Below are 23,776 nucleotides of genomic sequence, written 5' to 3' on the forward strand. Positions count from 1 at the left end.
ACAGACAACATAAAAGATACGCTTTGGGATGATGTTGCTTCCCTGTTGGAGCACGAGCGCTGCGCGTCCGTTCCGCATATCTGGGGCGAGGGGAGGGGAGGCGGAGGCGGAGGCAGAGGCGCACGCGCGTGGCCCAGCGCGCGCTGCCGTCGCGTGACACATAGGTAAAATTATTTTGAAATGTTTTTGGCATGGCGGGTCATGATCTTACCGTGGTGGGCCGCCATGGTAGAATATTGATATAGGGAAGACTGGCAGACCATAGAGGAAGATGGATGCTAAAATCACGTTAGTTTTCTGTATATGGTAAACTTTTTTTTATCCAATTCAGTTTAACCGGAACGATCCGAAACGGTGTTCGGCACCCTCGGTTGGAAAAAACACATCACTACATATACAATGGATACATACATACATAGACATACAAACAAACATACATACAGGCTACATATATACATACATACATGCATGCTGTATGTGTATGATGCTCATAATCCACTTAAAGTGAGTTGTTACCAAAAGATTAGTCATCACTAAAACAATCATCTTACATCATTAAATAGCATGCAATCTTAAATGGTAAAAAAAAAAAAAAAAAATCATTTAAATCACAAAATGATAATTATTTCTTGATGGGGCATATTGATGAATACAAATTGAGATTTCCTACAGAGTCATATCACTATCTGGATGATTTATAAAAACTGTTTATCAAAGAAAGAATCCACATCAGTAAACAACAGGAAAATAGTGGAGGAATTTGCTGGACACTAATCTTTTATGTACACACTGCAATATCAACATAAATTTTGGACCTAAATTTTCTAGAATTGAACCAGGGAATAGAGAAACTATGTTGTTCTGTGTATTTCAGGCCAAGCCAAGCTGCCTCTCCTCCACCACACTTGGTCAGTCATGGCAGGCCATCAAAAATCAACTTGTTCCCACTCCACCTGTTCAAAACACTATTAATCTGCTGCCTTCCAATAAAAGGCTTGGCTTTCACCAGCGAGCCAATGGGAGCGCGTTAAAGCAGTGAGGCCCTGGCCAATCCGAGGCCGCATTCTAATGTGGCCTATCTTTATCAAGGTGCCACTCCATTTCAAGATAGTGCTTATTTATGACCCATGAAGAGAGAGCCGGCAGGAGGGATCTGTCTTTAGGAGCGGCACTCAAATCTCTTTCCAGAGGGCTCACCTGAGGCTGGAAATATGGAGTTATCACACACCACACTTTGGCTGAGAACAGGTGAAGGGCGAGAGTGAAGAGTTTATCTGCTGCTACACTATCCTCTGCTGTGGTAGCAACTCCTGCAGACACCAGGGACTTGGGGAAAATTGGTATAAAAGGTGGGCGATATCAACATCAATTGTCTTAATTGTTTGAATGTCTAGAGACTGTGGGTGTGATCCTAGGTCGAACCATTGTCTGTGAGAGAGCGAACTTCTTGTGGGCCCATCTGGGGTCTCTTTTCCTGACTGGACCTCACTGGGCGAGTTGGTGAGACCCGGAGGCAGAGCTACTTCCCATGGATCCAAACATCCAGGGGTCTTTCCTGTTCAACAACGGCCTGAACCAGTTTCCCTCGGACCTCAAGGCACCAGTGTGCCAGTACTCGGTGCCCAACTCCTTCTACAAGCTCAGCCCGGGCCTGAACAGCCAGCTGCCTGCGGGGACGCCTCACGGCATCAGCGACATCCTCAGCCGCTCCATGGTGGGCATGGGCTCCACGGGCACCACCACCCTGCTGTCCGGATACTCCACCATGGGGGGGTTCGGCCCCTCCGTCACCAGCGCGGGGATGTACTATAACCGAGACTACAACTCCTCGCTGGGCGGCTTCTCCAAGCCTGGCGCCGAATGCCCCATGAAGGGTCGCAGTGTCAGCTGCTGGGCGGAGAGCGGCTACGACTGGAGAGGAGGGAGGCAGCAGTGCAGTAACAGTGAGTGTCACTACTGGAGCCTGAACTCAGCATCCAGCTCAGCACCACATTACCACTTCCTTGTATCACTCTCTCTCTCAAGACTAAACCCTGCCATCAAGTGATGTTGCCGTTTGGTGATACAAGAATGCTCCTCCTCAGTATATAGTCTGTTTTTACTGAAAGACAGCAAAATGATTTCAATCAAGTGAATCATTTCGCAGTAAATAAATTAATATTATAAAAAAAATTTAATAATATAAATTCAGACATACCATCTGATTAAAGCTTGTGTTTTGTAAGTGTTCTGAAAGGCCTGAATAATACTGTAATTATTCAAGGCAAGTTTTAATGTCTAGTGTTGTTATTTTAAATGCATAATATCAAAGAGGCATACACTTGTTTTAGAAAAACCCAAACTATAAAACTAAAGGTGGATGGTGAGTTCATGTGGCATTTCAAAGCTGTAGTCAAATATGTAAAATATGTAACCTATATGTAATATAATCCATGGATAATGTTGCATATCACAGAAGAAATTGCTTGCGGTTATCAGGCTGCTGTGATTTGTTATGTTAAACAAAACTATCAGATCGTTCTATCATTTTTCCCACCCCTTGTCTAAATATCAACGCATGAGCAACAACACACATTTTGTCGATCAGGGGATAAAGATGCTTCTGTTATGTTGTTATGTTGTAATTGTGCAAACTGTGAAAAGTCAAATGCCTCTCTGGTCATCTTTTTCTGGTTATGCACACAAAAAAATAGCATTCCAACTATTTCCATAAACTTGATAGGCATTTCAGTGGGAAATGCTAATTTCTATGTAATAATGAAACATTTGTTTAAACAGGATAGGTTTGCCTTGATATGTTGTGTGTTGCTATATTTCCAGACAGTGGTCCTCTGGGGGAGATGTCGGGCAGGAAGAAGCACACCAGACCAACATTCAGTGGACATCAGATATTTGCCCTGGAGAAAACCTTTGAGCAGACCAAGTACTTGGCGGGGCCTGAGAGAGCAAGACTGGCTTATTCCCTGGGCATGACCGAGTCACAAGTCAAGGTACATTAACCGCACATTTACATTGTAAGCTGATGCTTTTGATCAGAGTGACTTACAAGTGCAGCAGTAGAAAAAGATGGAAAACACCCAATACAAAGAGTGCGAGGGTAGACAACAGCATCCAGGCAGGCTAGATCACAAGCCATACACACATTTATCTTCATGCACCTGTTGTGTGTGAATAGCCTCCCACAAATGATATAATCTGCCAGCAAGCTCAGGGATAATACAGGTTCAGTCAGAATAAAACACACACACTGACAAGAAAAATTTCTTGTCTAGGTGTGGTTCCAGAACCGACGCACCAAGTGGAGGAAGAAGAGCGCCTCGGAGCCCAGCTCCACCCAGGCCAGCCACGCCGGGCCGGGCGGCGAGGCCTCGGAGAACGAGGTGGAGGACGAGGAGTACAACAAACCCCTGGACCCCGACTCGGACGACGAGAAGATACGACTGCTGCTGCGCAAACACCGCAGGGCTTTCTCCGTCCTGCGCCTGGGGCCGCACCACGTCTGACACACAGGCACAGGAACATGCACAACCATATGCCAGTGTACCTGCACACGCACACACACACACACACACACACACACACGCACACGTACACACACTTCTTAGCAGACATGCATGTTGTAACAAAACGTGTGAAAGTAATAATTTTTCAGTGCCAAATTTAATCAATGAGCATTTAAGCATGTTCAGAGGAGGCCGTTTGTGTTTAGCCGACAAAAGGACATCTAAAGGATTAAAGACGGGCTGTGAAATGAAGGTTGAAGGAGATGTTTACTTTTTTAAGTCAGTGCAAGAAAACCTCTCTGGCCTGTTTTGTTCTTATGCTGCAATATGAGGGAATTATTCAGCATATTATACATCATTTTGTAAAAAGATATCTAAGAAAATGACATGAAAAAAAACGCATGATGCTCTTCATAATACTTATTGATAAAACAGAGAGTAGGACTTGAAGTCATGAAAGTTACTGAACTGTTCTGTCTTTGGTGACATTTGGTGCTATGTGACCAATCCCATCACAAATTCTGAAATTGGATTACTGTTTAGTTTTGTATTTATTTGAACTCTTAAATTATAGATCGCCACAGAAAGCTCTGATTAAAGCTGGGTGTGTGATGGGACATGAGCTTTCTGGGACTTTCTTAACCCATCAGACTCAAAATGCATAATTTACTGAGCTCATGATTAGCTTTCACATAATGTCTGTTCTTGTATCCAAATTTAAGAATGAAAAAAAATTGTCTTCAATCTGATAAATCACTACATAAACCAAGTCAGTGTCGGGCCAACTGTATTTCTACAAATGGGGATTGGGCTTTTAAATGAAGTGACTGAGTGTTTGGCATTCCTGTTACAGGCACAGAGACTGTATACTGTAATATATACTGTAGGTTAATGTGCTGATGAAACACAGGCCTATAAACTCTAAAATACAGGGGGTTTCAAAAGTAGGTGTAATTTTTTTATAAACATTACATGAATGCAAACAAAGGAGGTGTCAGACAGTAATAGTGTGTCACAGCATCGCAGAGGGATGTGTCAGAAATTATGGGAAACAATTTGAACACTTGAGAAAAGAAAAGGAATGAGAGGAATGAGAAAGGAAGCAAGTCTTACTAGCATGCTATTTCCTGGTATTAATGTTCTAGAAGTATGATTTGTAGTATTAATAAATACTTAAATTGAATGTCGAATTATTTTGTTAAAATTACTCGGTTAAAAATGACTAAAATTTTAGCTTTGTTTTTCATTGTTATTGTTATTATTATTATTATTATTATTATTATTATTTAAAATTGTATACCTACTTTTGAAACACCCAGTATATGACAACCTCTAAACATTTGTGTGCAGTGTGAAAAAACTTCTGAAATATTGCACAATAAATTATTGTGAATTATTTATCGAACTTGATGGTAATTGTGTCATTGTGTACAATTGTGTACTTTTCCATGAAGAAACAAACTCGAACACATATCATGCGGCTGCATTACCTGCACTTCCACCACATTAAACTGTTGTCAAGAGACAGTTAAAATGAAACTGCAAGCGAAAGGCACAATCACTGAGGAGGATAAAGGTCAAAGGCCAAACCTTATGTGATTTACTAGTGTGCTCTAGCTAAATTGAAGACAATGGCCCCTGCAACCCACTCCAACATAAAATCAATGTCAGCACACCAGCTCATTCACAATTTAGTCTCAGTGAGTTGCGCCCCATATGGTTCAGTGAACTCATATTAGGGCAGATGGTACTGTAAAAGAAACCCAAGGAATGCTATTGAGCACAATTCTGCTCTGTTTGCTTACAGTTAAGACAACTGAACAAGCTGCAGCATCCCAACATGTAGCAGCTCATGTTCATACAGGCTTAACACCATTAGTGAAGGACCAAATGTTAATATCATGTGAGTCTGCTGGATATGATAATTGTCCAAGTCTATTTTGGGACGACATATATACATTTATTAAACATGTCAAACATTTACTAAATCTGGTGTGATTTATGAATTGGAGGCAATTCACATTTTAGTCGCTCCCGAACCGCCAACCTGTGCTTTTTTTTCTGCTGGTACCATTGTACAATGGTATATAAATATATGCTGAAGATATATCCCAGGCAAAGCACTGAATCAACACAAGAAGTGAAATGCAATAAAGGTGAGGATCAGAGCCAAAGTAAGTCACAATTTCAGCAGGCTTTTGATTTCTCGATCCTTAAAGACTATCAATCTGAACAACGTGTCCTAAATAGCCGGCCCATTCCAGCTAGAGAGGGCCGGCTTAATAGCTCATCTGTTTCACACGTCATTTCTCTTTATGTCACCAAAAAAGCACGGCTCGCCCCATGGCTGAAGTCTAGAACTATGGAATCGGAATATATAACACAGACATATTTTACACCTTGGGGCAAGTTAGTAAAGGCTAAATGTTCATTTTGCACGAGTCCAATAAAATCCTAGCCCATCTATTGTTTTTCAACCTGACCTACACACAAGTCAGCATAACTGTGCTTTTGCTCTCTCTTTAGCTGAATGGAAATGTAATATGAATAATCTATCTATCTATCTATCTGGCTATCTATTTATCTATCTACCTACTTGATTGTTTATTGTTTTGACTTTGCAGTTTACTTGAAAGTTACTCCTGTCAAGATCCAAACCTCTTTTGCAGGCACGGCCTAATCCAGAAAGGCAGCATTTCCCATAAGTAAAGCACACAATCTTTGGCATGCAGTACCCAACCTTTCAGGTCTGTCAACTACTTCTGCAAAAAAAAACCACAGAAACAACCCCAGTTAGACGATACGCGTCTATGATCTTGTCCTACTTGCTGTACAGTATTTCCCAAAACAGGTGTGCCTCACTGGCATTATTAAGTGACAATCCCGGTTATTTCCAAAAGGCCAAGCTGTCACTGCAAAAATCCTGTTTGCTGCTCATGTAGACTGCATATAATGATGTTGGTGAGAATAAAAATAATGCACCATATTTGTGAGGGTAATAGTTTATTTACAAACGTGAAATATCACAAGAATGTAGTGTTTGTTGGTGATCTAAAAGTAGTACTGGCCTGATGGTGAACTCCACTCCCATGACTGGTCAGCATTACAATGTGTTAACCAAACCATGAATCACCCACTAAAAGTCTATTACTGACAAGCCGTCCTTAAACGCTCGACTCAGATACATGCATTATTGAGTCTAAACAACAATCTGAGACGGTCCTCATTACAATGAGCCTGAGCGTTTTTACCATCGGTCCCATTATACAAACATGATTGTGAGTCCAACTTGATATAGATATTTGTAAATGTAAATGTGCATGAAAAACTTTTTTGTATGAATAAAGAGAGTGCACCGTACCAGCAGGTTATGAAAGACAAAACAAGTTTCACAAAACCTTTTGAAAGATTAAAAGACAACAATTAATAAACCACAAGCATATTTCTTTGAATTATTAGTCATTATTAAAGCCAGATCCAAATACAAGACCAACAATCCACACGTAAAAAATATAATCCAACGCTGGTGCTACAAGACTAGAAATCAAAATAAAAGACAGAATCAAAGTAATCCAAATGCAAACAGTGCCTTTCTATCTTCTTGTGAGTGAGTGAGTGTGTGTGTGTGTGTGTGTGTGTATATCTTTAAAGTGAAGGAGTGATCCGGAAACATCTGCATTGCCTTGCTGAAGTCATTAGTAAACATGGTATGATTATTTTGGCAAAGAAGTAAGGTAGATGCCAGCCAAAACAGAAGGGAGCAGATTCTGTGCAGACAGCATGCAGCAGAGACAAAATGAAGAAATAAATCAGTGCGTCTCTCTGAGTGAGGACGGAGAGCTGCTTAGCCGTAGCTTGTGGAATAAAGCACTTGGTATTAACAATGTACAGTAGGTACCACAAGTCACACAGAAAAGACAGCAGAAAGAGTGTGTGTGCACACTCAAACAGCAAAAACTGTGTTGGTACTGATATTATTAAGTCAAATAAGGTAAAATGTTACATTGTTCTGTTCTATGTCAATTCAACTCCTACCACAGCACTCATATGAGGATGCAAATTACTGCAGTTGCTTTGTAGTTGTTTAATAATGTCACTGGCCTTCTTCTTCTTGTTCAATGACAGCAACTTGTCTACAGCCACAATGCAGACATTGAAGAGTTGATGAACATCTATCAAAATCCATTCTGAAGTCCTATCTATTGATTTTATTATTGTAATCAAGACAGACATGACCACATACTGAGCTGCTGTGAGAAAGTAGCTACATGTATACAAGACAGTAACGTGTCTGTGATCTTTCTTAGATGACGTTGTAACTGTGCAGGTCAGTTGACCAAACATGTGGACAGGACACTGAAATAGCAGCATTCCTCTACTGTGTTTCTCTGCAGTGTCAAATCCTGCTTACAGCAAACAGTTTTAAAAAATAAATAACTGAACTAAAAATGAACTAAAAATGGCCTAAAATACAAAATAAAAGCATGCACATGTCAGTAGGACTGATGACCAATACTACAATTTTAAAGGTCCCATATTATTTTTATGTTTTTGTTTTCAAATACACACAAATAATGTTCTTCATGATGTTCTGCAAACAAATTTAGTTCATTTAAAAGTTGAATTGAATTAGTTAAATTGAATGAATTTGAAGATTCAGTTCTCACAATACTGGACCCTGATTGGCCGATAACACCAGCTGCTCTAATTCAAATGAAGTAAATAAATAAACCTGCTGAGTGGAGGCTTTCCGGTAGTTCAAATGCTGCAAACTTGCTTGATTGGAGGGATTTCAGTGATTCTGTAGTGAGGGGAGCCAATCAGGACCAAGTCCAGTTGTGATGCGTTAATATGAAACTGACTGTAAAAAAGGATGGATTTTTGAAAATATGTAAAACTTTAAATTAAACCACTCAAACAAAATCAAATTTTAACAATGCCTTCACAAATCACCTTTGATCATATATGTATATAAATAGAGGAACATTTGAATAATATGGGACCTTTAAACCCTTAATGCTGATGTCAGGATATTTACTTGGTTACTCGTTTAAGTATTAGCAAATATCTGTGTGTACGTGTGTATGTGTGTGTGTGGGTGTGAGTGTGTGTATGTGGGTGTGTGTGCAACCTGTCATCTGCCCATCCCCTCACTGGAGAGAGATGCATGCTCATATTCACGTAAAGGGCCAAAGACAACCCACAGTCACACACTCTCTCTTTACATCAAGTCTTTACATCATCATTTGGTCCCATTCATAAAGCAATCTTCCCACTTGCACTGCGCACAAAGGCCCGTGACTGCAGGTCGGGATCCCAGGAACACCCTCAGTGTCGCCGAGGATTGAAGATCTGAGTCCGTGTGGAGAATCTGGCAAATCGTCTGTCACAAAAATCCATAATAGCTGCTGATGATCAAATCTGTGCTGATGTCACCCCGGCCGTGGGAATCAATAGGTGGCAGTGAGATCGGGTGTGAGACAGCAGTGATGTGTGGATGGGAAGGGGGTGGGGGGTGGGGTGGGGTGGGGCAGGCTGAGTGGAGCCCCATGGCTGGCAGAGGTGAGGATGTGGTGGGTCGTCATCATGCTGTTTACCCTCTGGTACTGATACTGCGGTGGGCCGGGACCTCCGAGGGGGGCGCAGTCAGACCTACAGCACATGGGACAGGACAATATTCACACACACACACAATGTGGCAACAACAACTATATAAGAATAAAAATTGGCCCTGCCACTATTAATACCTCATTACTATCCAACTAAGAACTATAGGCTCTATTATTCAACAGATCATGAAATGATAGATATTATGGAGGCCAACAATTATTTTTGTTCCTGTTTAAATGCAGCTGAGCACTGACAGTACTAACTCCCCTATAATAGAAACTAACTGCTCTCCTGTGTGCTGTTGAACGAAACTGTGGCCTGTCTGCACAAATTAATGACCACAAAACATTTTCACATCTTTAATAAGTCAGTAGTGCCTCTGAGAAAAGCGAGAGAACCTACAAGTCCTATTCATTTCTATCTCGTACTTTACTTTTTAGTTTGACTGATGTTAAAAGGGTATATAAAGAAAAAGTGCTTTTTGTCAACATGCATTGTCTCTATGATGTAAAACGCCTCTCTTGGAAAGATAATGTGGCCTCAGTAACCCCAAGTTAATGATGGATTGGACTAAAATCGTTTTTCAAACTGTCAATCACTCCTTCGATGGAAGCCCTGCTCAACTGAAAAACTCCCTGGCGCCTCTAAGTCCCTCCAGTACATGGATTTCATCCTCCTGCGTCCCTCCGAAGAGGAATCCTCATGAAAAAGCGGTCCATCCTTTGAAAAAGCCATTTAAACGGCAGCAAAACAAAATCATGGCCGTAAAAATGCCAATACCCCGGCCGGGACAATGTATGCCTCTCCGGCCGACCGTCCGTCTGGTAATTAATGAAAAGCGGGCCAACATTGCACTTGGTGTAGCCACAGTGACAGTGGAGAGGATTCAATAGACATAGATCAGTGAAAAGTGCTGATCACCGACGGTCCAACTACATTACGCACAAAGGAACGCTTGTGTCCCGGAGGCACTTCATCTTAGTTCATATCCCCACTCCGCTGGGCCAGCCTGGGTTATGGCTCTCTGGGGACTGGACCCATGAGCTGAGCAAGATTACTGTGATCGCTCTTACACACTGAGCCCCCCTCTGAAATCCCCACCTACACACACATATAGACACACTACACAGTAGACAACACACTCTTACCATTGAGAGGGATCCGAGTCAATGGTCATTTGTCTTCAGCGCGAAGTACAAGAAAACAGGCTACGAGAAAAGCACAAGAGGACACCCAAGTTACATGGCTTGTTTGGTTCGCCCCGCACAACATGCACGCTATTCAAAATGTTACCTTGTGGTCTCCCATACAGACGGAAGGACCCAGCGTATTGTAAACCGCGCTCCTCTCGCCGCCATCCCTCTGAAAAGAAAAGCAAACGAGACGAGGTAAGGAGATCGCGGAAATAGGAAGCGACGCTGAACATCAACGGGCTGATGATAGCTGGCATTGACTGACTGTGTGGATGAACTCTTGGGCAGTGTGTGACATGAGGATACGATCGCACCAGGAAGGACAGCGGGTGTTCATGTACTGGGTTGGCTTAGTGTACTCTTCACTGTAGGGGTAACTGAGAGAGAGAGAGAGAGAGAGAGAATTAAAAGTGAAGGGGGGTTTGGGTTGTACAGATAGTGTTTGCAGCAAGCGGCTCAGCTGGGTCGCGTACCTGGGTGGAAACAGGATTTCCTCTTCTGTAATAACATCATGAAAGGCTGTAACTTCCTTGTCATATTTCAAAAGCTGGGGGATAGAAAGGCATCGCTGATTAGAGCCACTGGAAACCTCTATGCATGTAACACATTTCATAATATGAGCTTTTATATATCTTCAGCAGGTGAAAACAAAATGCCTGTCACAATTAACTCAATTTTACTAACCTCTGGGCTACGATTTGTCTCTGTTTTTTGCACAAGGTGACAAGTCTGTTGTCATTTATAGGAATTTATTTCCGCTGATAGGATTTAATCTAAAATCTCTAACAAAGACGCGGCAGATTGTTGCCAGGCGGCCTGCTGTATTGTCGCTCAAAGAGTTCCTGTCAGAGAGTGTGGCGCAGCTGATCTGATCAATGTGGGTGAAAGTTCAGGTCGGGTTCTCACCGCTTTGCCGTTGTCCTCCCTGAAGACCGCCTGGTGCAGGTAGGCGAACAGCTTGGCCTCGATATGCAGCAGCACCTGCGGGGGGAAACGGCAGAGGGAGCGGTGAAATCAGCACAACAGGAAACAGCGGATTTATTGTCTCGCCGATAAGATAGCTGCAATCACCTTGTGGTCGTTGTCCTTCTCCTCGCAGATGATTTTCTCCACTTCGTTGCTGCTGTCCTTCTTCACGGTCTGCACGTCCGCCGAGGTGGAGAGGTGCTGTTTACACACACACACACACACAACCTAGGGTCAGTGTCAGATAACCAGTGCAATACGCCTCCCGATCCCCCTGAACCTCACCGGCAACACGACACCCTGCGCTCAGGCCATGACCTACCTGGACCAGACTGAGCGTGTCCAGCCGGAAGTTGAAATCTCCAAACAGGAAGAAAGGCAGGGGAGTGTAGCTGCTGTCCGATATCCTGGAAGGAAACGGCACTGATGTGAATCACACAGACGCTGGGGTCTTCTTCCTTATTACAGCGAACTTTGAGCGCATACACACGCATGTAAATATCACAATATTAGCCGGGACAGTCAAGCAGGAGTCAGAGTTCATGTAAACTCCTGGAATATCCTGTTTACACGACAGAGAAGGCTCTCATCCCAGTTATTAGAGAGTTTGACAGGATAGCTGGGATATGCTGATATTCATAGAAGTCACTTAGTCTAGTACTGAGTCTCAAAATATGTTTATTGCTTAAAACAAGTTAAAAAAAATCTGCTAACTGGGAGAGAAAATTTCACTTGTTTATCTCATCCCATATTTTTTAGAGTGTTGTTTTTTTTGCAATTCATCTCTCTTTCCATGGCAGAACAGTCTGTGTATTTATGCACAGAGGGGATATTAAATACCAGTCAGTGCATGTGAACTCAATGAGTATTTCTCCCTCATCCTGTACACTTCAACATGGCGTGTTTGATACTGTGTGCAGTTGGAAATCGAACCTGTTGATGACATATCTGAGAGCTTTTTTGCGGTTGGCTGAGTAGATGGAAGGGCTGGAGTTGCAGGCAATGAGGTTGGAGGCATCATGGAACAGGTGGACATTGACCAGGTCCAGACCTCTGTGAAGAGCACACACACACACACACACACACACACACACACACACACACACACACACACACACACAATACGGCGATATGTGGCAGATGGAGGAAGAAAACAGGAAGCCCTCTGACAATACCAAAGCTTGACTTCTATCTGATAGGTGAACGTGCGAGAGTGTGTATGCGTGGGTGTGTGTGTGCGTGGGTGTGTGTGTGCGTGTGTGTGTGTGTGCGTGTGTGTACACGTGAGTGTGCCGAGAGGGGTGTCACTTATGAAGAGCTTACTTATCAGTGAGTGCACTTGTGTTAATGTTAGTTCACAAACAAGCACATTTGTCTTCTGTGCTGAGCGTTCACTCCTTTTCTCTAGCTGTCACTGGAAAACAATTAATGTGCATCCAACACACGAGCTGTGTTGACTCACAGCATGATCTTGTGGCGCACAGGTTCTGGGCTCCCTTTGTTAAGCACCCCCAGGCAACAACACAGCAGAACAAATAGTGACTATGGTACTCAGAGAACATAGTGCTGTTTGCTAAGTTTGAGCCGCTGCAGCAGCAGTGACTAATTGCTCCTGGTTCTTTTCAGGGCGAGATTCAGCTCACACTCTCAATTCCTTTAATTAAAAATGTAAATAAAAACATCTCTCCTTTTTCTTATGAGTTATTTCTTAAGTGGAAATTTTGAGCGCTTCAGTTGCCATGTTGCACACAAGGAGCCGGCAGAGATGGAGACACATGCTGCCTCAACTGTGTTCATATGTAGAATATAAGAGCGTTTTTAATTAGACTTCGAAGAAAGTCGACTAGCGGAACTGAAACCTTTTGTTCAACGTCCCCAGGGATCAGCACAGGAGAGCAAACAGTGACGCTGGTAATGAGGAAACAGAAGATGTTTGCTAAAGCGACCTGAGTTTGAGCTGCTGCAGCAGCAAACAGCTCTCAGGGAGTTTCATGGCTGGAATCAGCTCACTCTCAATTCACTCAATTCAAAATTTAAATGAAAACAGCTATTAATGACAGATAATTCATTCATGGTTTCTTATTTTTAGGCATTTCAGAGCACTTCAGCAGCCATATTATTACACACATGGGTTCAATGTCTTTTTATTTCTTTCTCTCAGGCCAAATAAACTTGGATTTTGAATAAGATCAGCTGTCTAATTTGACTGAAATGAGAGTGAGTTGGGCCTGGTCTCTATCAAGTGGTGAAGGTAGAGTTAGTATAGTACGTACTGGTTGTGTATGATCCAGCGGGTCCTCATGAAGCCCTTTCTGGACCACTTGAACTGCAACACACCACACACACACAGAGATTAGAAGGATTCAAAAAACAGCAGTGAGCTGTGTCATTGGAGGGCCAAACTGGTAATTATTGATTCTTTCACATAATTTGTCTCATCTCCCTGTCAGAATAGGCAGACAGCCCCTCAAACCCCAGTAGACTAATTTGTCTCAGCATCTCCCTTTGGCCCCTATCCATGCACACACGCACACACACACACACACACACACAAATACACAGATGCTCACTCACGCATACATACTCACATCAGGCCAGAAATTCTTTGGGAATTTTTCTTTCTCCACTGTGGTTACCCCGTCCAGGGAGCCCACATACTTGTTCTGCCCCGACACTGCTTTAAAATCCTTAACTGTGAGGGGCAGAGGGAGAGAGAGAGAGAGACAGAGAGAGAGAGAGAGAGAGAGGGAGGGAGAGGGGCGTGAAGGGTAAAAGAGTGAGAAAACATGCAAACAGTAATCAATAAACTGGTGTTAACCTCATCAGAGCGGCATACATGATGAGAGGATCTATAAGCAAGCCATTAGACTGTGTTTGGTGAGCACCAATCGGCTCGGGCCACACAGCAAGTGGCAGCTCCAGGATGTTTATGGTCCTTCCATAAGCTTTTCGGAGGAGCTTTTTCATGCCTAACGTGACTGGACTATGCAACAGGAAAATAACAGCTCCACTTCAAATTCAGGCTCTTTGCAAATATCCGGCCAAGAGGGCTGGCCATCAAACTGTGATTTACACATTCACAGATTCAAGTCCTACAATCCCTGATATTTCAATCCTGTGACAGGAGTCTTAGCAATGATATGCAGTGTTGCTCTTCCCTCCTAACGTATAAGCCATGAATGAAAATAATGATACAGGATGCAAGAGGAGTGGTTTGTCTGTGTTCTAAAATTATCTCCATATTCAAGGCAAATAATTAATATAATCTGTCATTTATTTGATTGATTGATTTATCTTTTGTTATTTGGAGTCAATGGAAATGTCACACAGAGACGGAGGAAAGTTTTTACCATTAAAATCATACTGGAAGATGTTTTTCAGTGCCTTGTGGATGAAGTACATGCTCCCCAAAGCCTGTGGAGAGAAAGAAGGAACTGAAATCTCACGTCTGATGATGTTGCACCTGGCAGCAAAAAGGCAAAGTTATAATGTGTAAGTTCAATTTCAATTTGACAGTTTAACGTTCACTTTAAAGATCTCAAAAAGCAGTGAAAACAATGCAGTTGTGATAATGATCTACGAAAACAGCAATAAAAAACTGTTGTTATAGGGTTAGTTATGTTATAAAATAACTATTTTGTTTTCTTGCACAATCCTTTACTTTCAAACAAAAGCTGCAGAGAACGTCCACTAAAAGAATCGCCTAGTGCTAAAGTCAAACAACTTGTCAAGCAAACAGATCATGAACACAACTCCCCCTTAGACATATATGAAACTTTAAAAAATAGAGACATACAAAGTGAACACATAAGTGCACAACACACACTCACACTCTCACACTCACACACCCTCACACACACACTTTAGCACCCAATCATCCCTGACGTGGGCTGACAATTTTTAATGTACTAACTGCCTGCTCCACTGATCTGATTAATCATGCCCTGAGAGATCAATAAAGACAGAAAATTAAAACAATTTAAAAGGTATTAAGCAGTAGGCCTGCTGTCTGCCACCGCCACCGCTGTGACTGGGGGCCGAAGAAAAATCAGCCCGAGCCCAGAGGGTCTGGGGCGTGACGGACCGCTGTGCGCCCCCCCTCCCCTCAGCCCTCAGCATGAGAGATCTCTCCCTGAAGAGACCATTTATCTTCGGTGCCAAAGTCATCCTCCTTTAATGGGATGGAAGTGTCCCCATGGTCAGCCCCAGTGACCAGCAATTAGCGAGCAACTTGTCCAAACTAAGGGCGCGAGGTTAGAGCGCGGAGTTAGAGCCGGGCGGGACGGGCCCATTCAAGAAGGAATACCTGGGCTATAGCATGTTTCTACATGGGGAGTAAATATTAAAAAAAACATGTTATCATTTCAGTTCAGAAATAGTCTGTGACATGTAACACAGTTATAATTATTTTTAATTGACGGACTATATTCTAATAGCTAGCTCAATAAATGTAATCCATGTTGGCTTGGTTTATACCGGATCAGTAACAGTGTTATGTTTAACTCACACAGGAAAGCACATATACACACACACACATGCAAACACACCCACACCCACCCACACAGATAGATATTCTCCTCCACATACTCTGCCAAACACCTATCTTCATCAATCAGGTTTGTGCACAGTTTAATAAAAAAATATTGACTTACAAGTGATTTTTTATCAAAACACCATTTGTACTGGGAATGCATGCAAGTCTGCCCCCCCCCCTCTGCCTCTGCAGCCCCTCTGAAAGGAGAACCCCCCAAACTCTCTCTTGGCCATATAACTGATGATCCGCAGCCAAGGGGAAACAAATTGAAAATCAATGCAGGTGGCACAGACGAAATGAGAATGAGGCATGGTGGGGAGGGGTGGGAGGGGGGGTGTTGTGCAACCCTCTCAGGGCAAGGAATGGAGGGTGCAAGCGCTCCAGCACAGGGGGGAACACAGTCCCAGCTGTCTGCCACCCCCCTCGCACTTTATTTATCGTGCACAAATGGGCTGGGATCAATAGTTTTAATCTAGAGTTAAATGTATTGACTTTGCCCTGTCTCCCCCACACCTGGCCATTGACTTTCCCCTCTACTTCACGCAGCTCAGTCTACAGACGCAGCCATTGACCCCTACTGTCACGAGCCCAGTATGGGGGTATCACCTGGGAGGAGTTAGGGTTAATAGTTGTAGAAATACTCAGCCACTTTCCCCACCTAGGGGCTGATCCCAATCAGGGCAGAATCTGAGCAACATCAGCTACTGACGAACCTGCTAAAAACAACGACCTCCACTGACGCAGCTCGATTCCAGCGTGGCATAAAAAGTGTCGCAAATTGACTCGTTCTGGTATTAGAGGTCACTGGCGAAGAGGTCGGAGACAAGAGATGGCTTTCCTGACAGGTGTGGAGACTGAGGCTGAGCCCGTGACCCCAGCAGCCTCCCGGCAGCTCTTTGGTATCATGAGGAGCAGCGGGCTCGGACCACAGCTATAAAGAGAGACTGGGGGGTTAAAGGATGGATGGGGATGTAGTGCCATGAGTAACTTTGCGAACCGGTCTTTAAACACCTCACCTCTGTCTGCGCCCAACACTAGGTAACTACCACAGCATAGCAGCACACTGTTTCATACTATTTCTTCGAGATCGATGTCACTTACACCCAGGCTGTGGTTTTATGAGAGTTCGCACACTGTGAGTTTGTGCAGTCCGCCTAATAGAAAAACAGTTGCTGGAAAGACATTCAGATCCCGATGAAAAAGAAGAATCCGCATGGTTATGATGCTCTGATAGTGTAAACGATTAGCTTGAGAGTTTTATTTTGAGCACCCGCTCTTCATCAGGCATGAAAAACTTTCAAACAGACAGAAAGGCCTTGTTTGTACATCAAACATGCAAACATATCTCAGCATATAACTCCGTGCTGCAAGTGCTGTGGAAAGCCAAAAACTGTTTTTACTGCTGGTCATAAAATGGCAGCAATGAACTTGAACCTGCTGTTAAAGTGTCCACCCAAATTTTTTTTTTATAGTCGTCTTGTTGTTGTTTTGTTGGCGATGGGATGTTATATAAACATGTTGAGTTTCACTTTAATCTCACTATTTCCTGTGCACAGATTATTGATTACATCTTTTGTTTTTTATCATTACATTTCATCACCGTTTTGTGCAAATAAAGTAATCAAAAAAACAAAAACAAATCATAACACCATTGTTTTGAAAGGTATTTCATAACATTCTCTAGGGCAACCAACGAATTAAAAAACTAGCTGACATTATTTGTTCATTTTTATTCCAATGTTTGTAATGACACGATGACCTAAAAATGCAGAATGGTAAATAATGTTCTAGAGCAATAACAAATGTATTTTCTCATACTGTAGGCAATGATAATGGAAATCAAATGAATCTCCCTTCTGGCCCACGACACACCCTGATGACCTCAACAACATTCAACCACAAGGAAAACAACATAACATTTACCTATGACTAAGTCTACCAGGTCCTGGTTCTCAGTCTAAATGATATCCAACATCAGAGCACATTAAACGCCTCAAACCACCTCACACCACTAATGTGGAGGAGGGCTCCATCTAGTGGACACAGTGGAGAACTGCTCTGACTGAGACCGGCCTCCTGTGGTTCTCACCGTGAAGCTGTCCTCTGCCTGGAACTGGTTGTCCACATAGACGCAGACCCTGTCAAAGTCTTTCATCTCCTCACTCGACTCGATGCTCCTGCAAACAGAGCGATTATAAGGCAATGGAGCTAAAGAACTGATTTCTGCACTTACAATGCAGGTGAAGTAAAACATAAGGGACAGTTTGTTTCAATTTGGTGAACAAACAAGTTGGCAAGGACTATTAGTAGAAATAATCCTACCAAAAGAAATCTTCTGCATGGCCCATGTTGACCATGTAGTCCTTCCCTCCCACCTCCTGGAAATGCAGGGCGATGAACTGCGGCTTGTGGTTGTGGACAGTCTGTTGGAAAACAGAGTCAGGTCTCACCAGGGCTAATGAACTGATACTGAGAAGCACAGAGGGTCAGCAATGTGAGTTGCAGGGAGAAGTGAACTATCCATTTGGGGTCATATAGAGTTTTTCTACTGCACAAGCGCTGCGCCTGGCCTATGGCACAGTATCAGCACAGTATCAGCTTTCCATAGGAACACTCAGCAGTTGTATGTTACTTGCATGTCACCAATGTAATGATGACATCCCTGCCAGCACCCTATGAAAGCGGAGCCAGCGCTAAATATGTAACACACTTCTCATGTGCCTAAACTACTGTATATATAATTTACAGAATATAAAAGAATAAGATACTGTGCGAATATGAGTGGAAAAACATTTATGTGCCTTTTTCACGTAATGAATGCGTAGCTTTAGGCATCTCAACACTGAGCATCTACAGTATAATTTTACAGTATAATTCAGCAGTGACAAAAAGGCAGTGTTTATGGAGACAAGCCCATGGTTGGACCCAAACTCACCGTATAGAATTCTCGTAACCACTCACTTTGAATCTCTCCCACCTACAAAGTGACAAAAAGAAAAATCAGCAAAGGCATGTTTCTTTCTGTAACAAATAGTCAAGTGTCCCTGATCAAGCATTAAAGGATATGTTCAGCGATTTTTGACCTATAGGCTATATAATTTCAGTCAGCTGTCGGTTGAAACTCCAAGCTTCCCTAACTTCCCCAACAATGAGTCCAAACGGTGTAGCCTATCAATCATCTATCAAAATATCTCTAAAAAAGACAACGAAAAGGCGACCAACCGCCATATTTATTTCCACAGCCGGGAAAGCAGCAGCACCGCACCATTTCCACTCAGTGGATAGTCTTCACCCAGTTACTCCATGTGAAGCTGTCCACAGAACTAGAACACGCCACCAGTAACGCTCTTTCACCCCACAGCAGTCTGTGCTGTGGCAGAGAGAAACAGTTCAGTGATTTCCTGATTAGTGAATGTGATGAAACCAGAGCTAATTTTAATTTATGTACTTTGCAACTTTTCTGTTTACTCTCAACTCCCCTGTGGAGCCTGCAAATGGCTTTTTGGAGCCATTTTACCCTGTTTGGACTCATTGTTAGCAGCAAGAGGCCTAGGAACAGAACTCGTCGTTTCTACTGACAGCTGTTTCTAGTCTCTGCGGGTCCAAGTACTACAGGTATGTAGGAGAAAAATTATATATAGGTCCAAAATCGCTGAACTTATCCTTTAAGACACCCTGCCCACTAACTGACCTGGAACAAATACTAGACAGTGTCAGGAAGTTGTCATGGAAAAAAAAACCGACTGATTTTCAAATCCTTTCCTGTAATTGTGAAACTTGCTGGCACTCGTTCGATTGTACAGTGTGACAAACCCCGCCCATCTGTGACTCCAAGGAGAGTAAAACAAACAGTAAGAATTATTTGGAAATATTATCCTGTGTGTGTCACTGGCTCTGTGTTCCAGGATGTAACTGTACCTATCATAATCCTGCCACCTTTCCATTCATCATTCCTAAGGTAGGTTTAATAATGCATGGCCACGTGACAGCTGAGTATATAAAACATGTATGAGGAAAGCAGACAGATAAACCTCACACAAAACCGTCTGTCAGCTAAGCAGGCCTGTCCCAGTTAGGAATACCAGGTACATTTCCATTTACACTGTATTGTATTGCATTAAAGCTGCACTAGGGAACATTTTCATGGAAAAATACAGACCGTCTTATCAGCCTAAATCACAAAGTGGAGCTGGAACAGAGAAGAGCCTCCCATCCCCTCTAACTGAGAAGCCGTAGATTCACCCAAATGAAATTCTGATGTCTGGTCTGGACACCCACAGGCGATGACTGAATGAATTTATAACTCATGAGTGAAAATACTGTATTTCACTCCTCAACAGCAGCGAGCACTTCATGCAGAGAAAGTTGGACTCACTAATGTTCTTTTGCCTCTTTTGTCCCTTCGGTATCCTTTGGTATAAACAGACAGGTGTGCAGGTTGCTGACACCACGTTACATGATTTCTGGGTATTGAAGTTCACATTTTTCAAACAGTTACGTCTCACTGTGAAAAGTTCCCTTGTGTAGCTTTGAGCTGATTATCCAGCTCTTATCCATAAATATTTCTCCTGCCACCCTATACGTCAAATTAAATGCTTAACTTTGACAATAAAGGCTTCTCTGATCATACCAGTCCGCTATTCTCTGATCGAGGGCTATAAATCACATACGGCGGTACATCAATGAGCAATTCCTGCTCACACTAAGCTGCGGCACTTGAACACGTCATATCCTCAAAGCCCCAGGGAATCGGCGAGCAGGCACAGTCCTGTGCTTCCCATTGAAGTCGGGCAGTCATGTACAGCCTTCTGCTGGGCCAGGTGGATTCACACCAGCTGAGCAATGGCTTTGCATAGTGAATTTGCATGTCAGTGTGACGGGGCCGGCTGCAGTCCAACCACTGTGACCTGAAGGGCACCTCATGCGTAATTCTAGTATACGGCACAAACAATTTGTGTGTGCCCATGTAGCCCACAGGACGACCGCATCGATTCTGTTCACTGACTCTCTCCCACTGAAACAGAATTGAGAGGTCTGACATTGATAGACATATATTATGGTTTGTTTTAGAGATGTACAGGATTTTCCAAATCTAAGACACAATACTGTAGATCATAAGTCAGAAAAACAATGAAACCCACATCTCTCTGATGGGTGTATGATCAACCTCCTGAAAAAACAGTATACCATAGGCTATATTTTTTTTGTTGTTCTTATTGCAAAGGACTTCCTTCTGTGGCAAAAACGAATACCATCTAAGGCAACAAGACCAGGCAAGCTTAGCAAGAGAGGTCTTGCGTGAAACTAGCACTGTTTCATCATGCCTTTTGAGAGAAGCACGGAAAAACTGGGACTCTTTTCTGGATCCAGCACAGTGGTTAAGTTAAGGCTTTATTTACTCCAGGCTTTCTAATAATTCCAGAGGAAATTGGTTAAATTGCCCTACCAGTGTGATTGGCAATGATCTGCTCCAATAATGACTATAAAAGTTCTTAAAGACCATGCACATCATTTGTATAAAAAAAAAAGGGGGAAGTCCCTATTTTACTTGTGTCACGTCTATCCATGCCATGAATATGCCACTGCATGGTAATTACACCAGCTCTGTTAAAATACAAAGTTAAGTTACATCACAACTTTTACAATACTGCTCACCGTTTTTGTGTAAGTTCAGCAGGCAAGCCAAAGTCTTGAGTGATTCAGCGATTTTCTGAATTGACAGGTCTTTATTATCAGCATCAACAGAGATTATCTCCAGGATACTATGGTGTGCCATACAAATGTCACTGATGACACAGAGTGGCTTTTAGAGCTGAATGGCTCAGTCTTAACCGCTCTGACAGGAGACTCAGCCAGCCAGGACTGTAAAGCAATAGGATTTATCCTGTGATGTGCTTAAGGTCTTGCCCTTATCCTGAAGGCTGGGTGAATGTTTAGAAGTGTTTGTTTATAGAAATCAGGGGGCCAAAATAAGTAGAAAAGCTCAAGGCCCCAAGGGAAGATATTCATCTGTTTACAGATATCTCCCACAATGGGATCTAACATGTTTTCATTGGAGCCAGATATGGCAACCGGAAACATGGTCCTGAGCCAAATTTCCATGAGTGTAAGAGCCCTCCTCCCCCACACAGTGTCTGAGAGTTTATGACAGCCGAGCCTAGCCCAAAACTAAGAAGCACTGTGCAGAGAGTTTGCCAACATTTTAGAACAGCTCTATTACAGGGAAACCTCCTTAATCCTTATTAGTCTATAAGGACACAAATATCACATTGAAACCATGAACTATATATAATCGCGTGGGAATATTGTAGAAATTCTGTAGTGACGCCACAGGAGATGTAAAATACCATAAACTATGAAAATCTTACTATAAACTCACTACTGAGAACCACAGACACATTGTAAGTCCCTATAGGAATACTGATGTGATTTTTCATCAGGGATTGCAGGCACACGTCACAGCCAAAGACTGAATGACATGTGAAAGTCATGGAAGTTGAGAAAAAAAAAACGAAATAAAGACAAACTTGTACAAGCCTACAGAAATTAGGTAAATGAAGGACTGGCCTCTACAGCACAAAGTCATGATGGGTGTCAAGTGGAGTGGAGGTCTGCAGGCAGGTACTGTTTTTAATGGGTGGTGGGGGGGGGGGGGGGACAGTGTAGTTACCATGGTATAGACAGTGAATTATAATGAAGTGACAGCAGGTCATTACGCGCGTCCGGGGTGCCGACTTTGACACATTTGACACATCCAGCTGGCTATTTCTCCGTACACCTTTTAGCTAAAATGTTCAGGCAAAAACAATTCATAAGAGAAGTAATGGAGCCCATACATCGTAAAACTTGCCGCCTATAGTTGGGCCTTTCCACCAACTATTTCTTTATTAGCCTATAGAACAACGTTAACATTTACGCATATTCCAGGCAGCATTGCAGTCTAACTGGGGAGTCCAGTTGCAATTTTCTTCTCATGAGTCTACTTACATTGTCAAAGAGTGATCCGACGTTGGCAGTGACAAGCAACACATCAGTGTACGTTTCCATGATAACGATCCACCTCCAGAAATAGTCCGAGGAAACTCCGTAGCGTCGCCAAATGACGTGCGTCAAGGCCTGTACTGTCCAGAAGATTAGGCCGATTGTATTGAGTCTAAATCGCGACTAATAGCGCTGAAAATACACCAGCATCACACTGACCGCGTCTCGCTTTTAGTCCAACTTGTCCACGTTTGTTGATGGCGGGCTGTCGTCTCAAGTCGTGATCGTACGCCGGAGCAGCGCTCATCTCCATCGCCGAGCCAAGCAGTGGGGATACATGCGTGGATTTCCGTCGCCCCTCATGGTTAATTGGACTAGTGGGTTCTTAGCGGACTTAACGCCGGGACGGTGCATCTGCTGCCTTGACAAACACACCGAGAACCGGACCAAGCAGTTACAGTCAGTGTTGTTGTGATATGAACTCTGGAGCTCCGCCCAGTTGCTGCGTGCAGTCAATTATAGTCTTCCTTGTCAAGTTGTATCACCGCATCACGGCCAATACACCAAAAATGCAACCTACTTGGAAACTAATCAGATAACACATGGTCTGTGTGTGTGTGTGTGTGTGTGTGTGTGTGTGTGTGTGTGTGTGTGTGTGTGTGTGTGTGTGTGTATGTGTGTGTGTGTGTGTGTGTGTGCGTGTGTGTGTGTGTGTCCTACCTGAGAAAATGCTACTGTACTGCATTTACGAAAATGATCTATTGTAATCGTATAGTACAATTTAGAAGGACTACTATGAAATATTCACAGCAAACCACAAGTCGTTAAATTAATATTATATGAATGGTGATACCAAGATGGTAAAAAGATATCAACTCACTATTGAGTACCACAGACTCACTATAGGTTCCTACAGGAATATTATAGCGATATCATAGGAGATAATACCATAAAGTCATAAAGTACGATAAGCTCACTATAAACTACTA

At 42.9% G+C, this 23,776-nt stretch overlaps 2 protein-coding genes across 2 annotated transcripts; one reads left to right on the plus strand and one right to left on the minus strand.

The window, feature by feature from the left end:
• The first annotated feature begins 1,528 nt into the window (after window positions 1-1,528).
• nkx6.3 (NK6 homeobox 3) lies at window positions 1,529-3,503 on the plus strand. Its single transcript, XM_071924838.1, has 3 exons — window positions 1,529-1,947; window positions 2,825-2,990; window positions 3,273-3,503. The coding sequence occupies exons 1-3, from the start codon at window positions 1,529-1,531 to the stop codon at window positions 3,501-3,503; spliced, it is 816 nt and encodes a 271-aa protein (XP_071780939.1).
• A 2,986-nt stretch (window positions 3,504-6,489) lies between these two features.
• inpp5l (inositol polyphosphate-5-phosphatase L) lies at window positions 6,490-23,239 on the minus strand. Its single transcript, XM_071924133.2, has 16 exons — window positions 22,794-23,239; window positions 18,742-18,783; window positions 18,129-18,229; window positions 17,896-17,983; window positions 14,623-14,686; window positions 13,861-13,964; window positions 13,546-13,598; window positions 12,206-12,325; window positions 11,595-11,679; window positions 11,378-11,473; window positions 11,213-11,287; window positions 10,780-10,853; window positions 10,572-10,683; window positions 10,407-10,475; window positions 10,262-10,321; window positions 6,490-9,155 (listed from the first exon to the last, which is right to left on the minus strand). The coding sequence occupies exons 1-15, from the start codon at window positions 22,851-22,853 to the stop codon at window positions 10,280-10,282; spliced, it is 1,185 nt and encodes a 394-aa protein (XP_071780234.1). The 5' UTR covers window positions 22,854-23,239; the 3' UTR covers window positions 6,490-9,155; window positions 10,262-10,279.
• Window positions 23,240-23,776: the final 537 nt, after the last annotated feature.

This window comes from Centroberyx gerrardi, chromosome 8, assembly GCF_048128805.1.
Source record: "Centroberyx gerrardi isolate f3 chromosome 8, fCenGer3.hap1.cur.20231027, whole genome shotgun sequence".
NCBI classification, from domain to species: Eukaryota; Metazoa; Chordata; class Actinopteri; order Beryciformes; family Berycidae; genus Centroberyx; species Centroberyx gerrardi.

What these genes read in the sequence shown, in the direction of transcription:
- nkx6.3 (XM_071924838.1), top strand. Translation starts at nt 1,529, where the DNA reads ATGGATCCAAACATCCAGGGGTCTTTCCTGTTCAACAACGGCCTGAAC. An exon ending in CAGCAGTGCAGTAACAGTGA is followed by an intron (nt 1,948 to 2,824) that starts GTGTCACTACTG and finishes ATTTCCAGACAG; the next exon opens with TGGTCCTCTGGGGGAGATGT. An exon ending in TGACCGAGTCACAAGTCAAG is followed by an intron (nt 2,991 to 3,272) that starts GTACATTAACCG and finishes TTTCTTGTCTAG; the next exon opens with GTGTGGTTCCAGAACCGACG.
- inpp5l (XM_071924133.2), bottom strand. Translation starts at nt 22,853, where the DNA reads ATGGAAACGTACACTGATGTGTTGCTTGTCACTGCCAACGTCGGATCA. An exon ending in CTCAGATATGTCATCAACAG is followed by an intron (nt 11,680 to 12,205) that starts GTTCGATTTCCA and finishes GTTTCCTTCCAG; the next exon opens with GATATCGGACAGCAGCTACA. An exon ending in TCTGTATGGGAGACCACAAG is followed by an intron (nt 10,322 to 10,406) that starts GTAACATTTTGA and finishes CTTTTCTCGTAG; the next exon opens with CCTGTTTTCTTGTACTTCGC.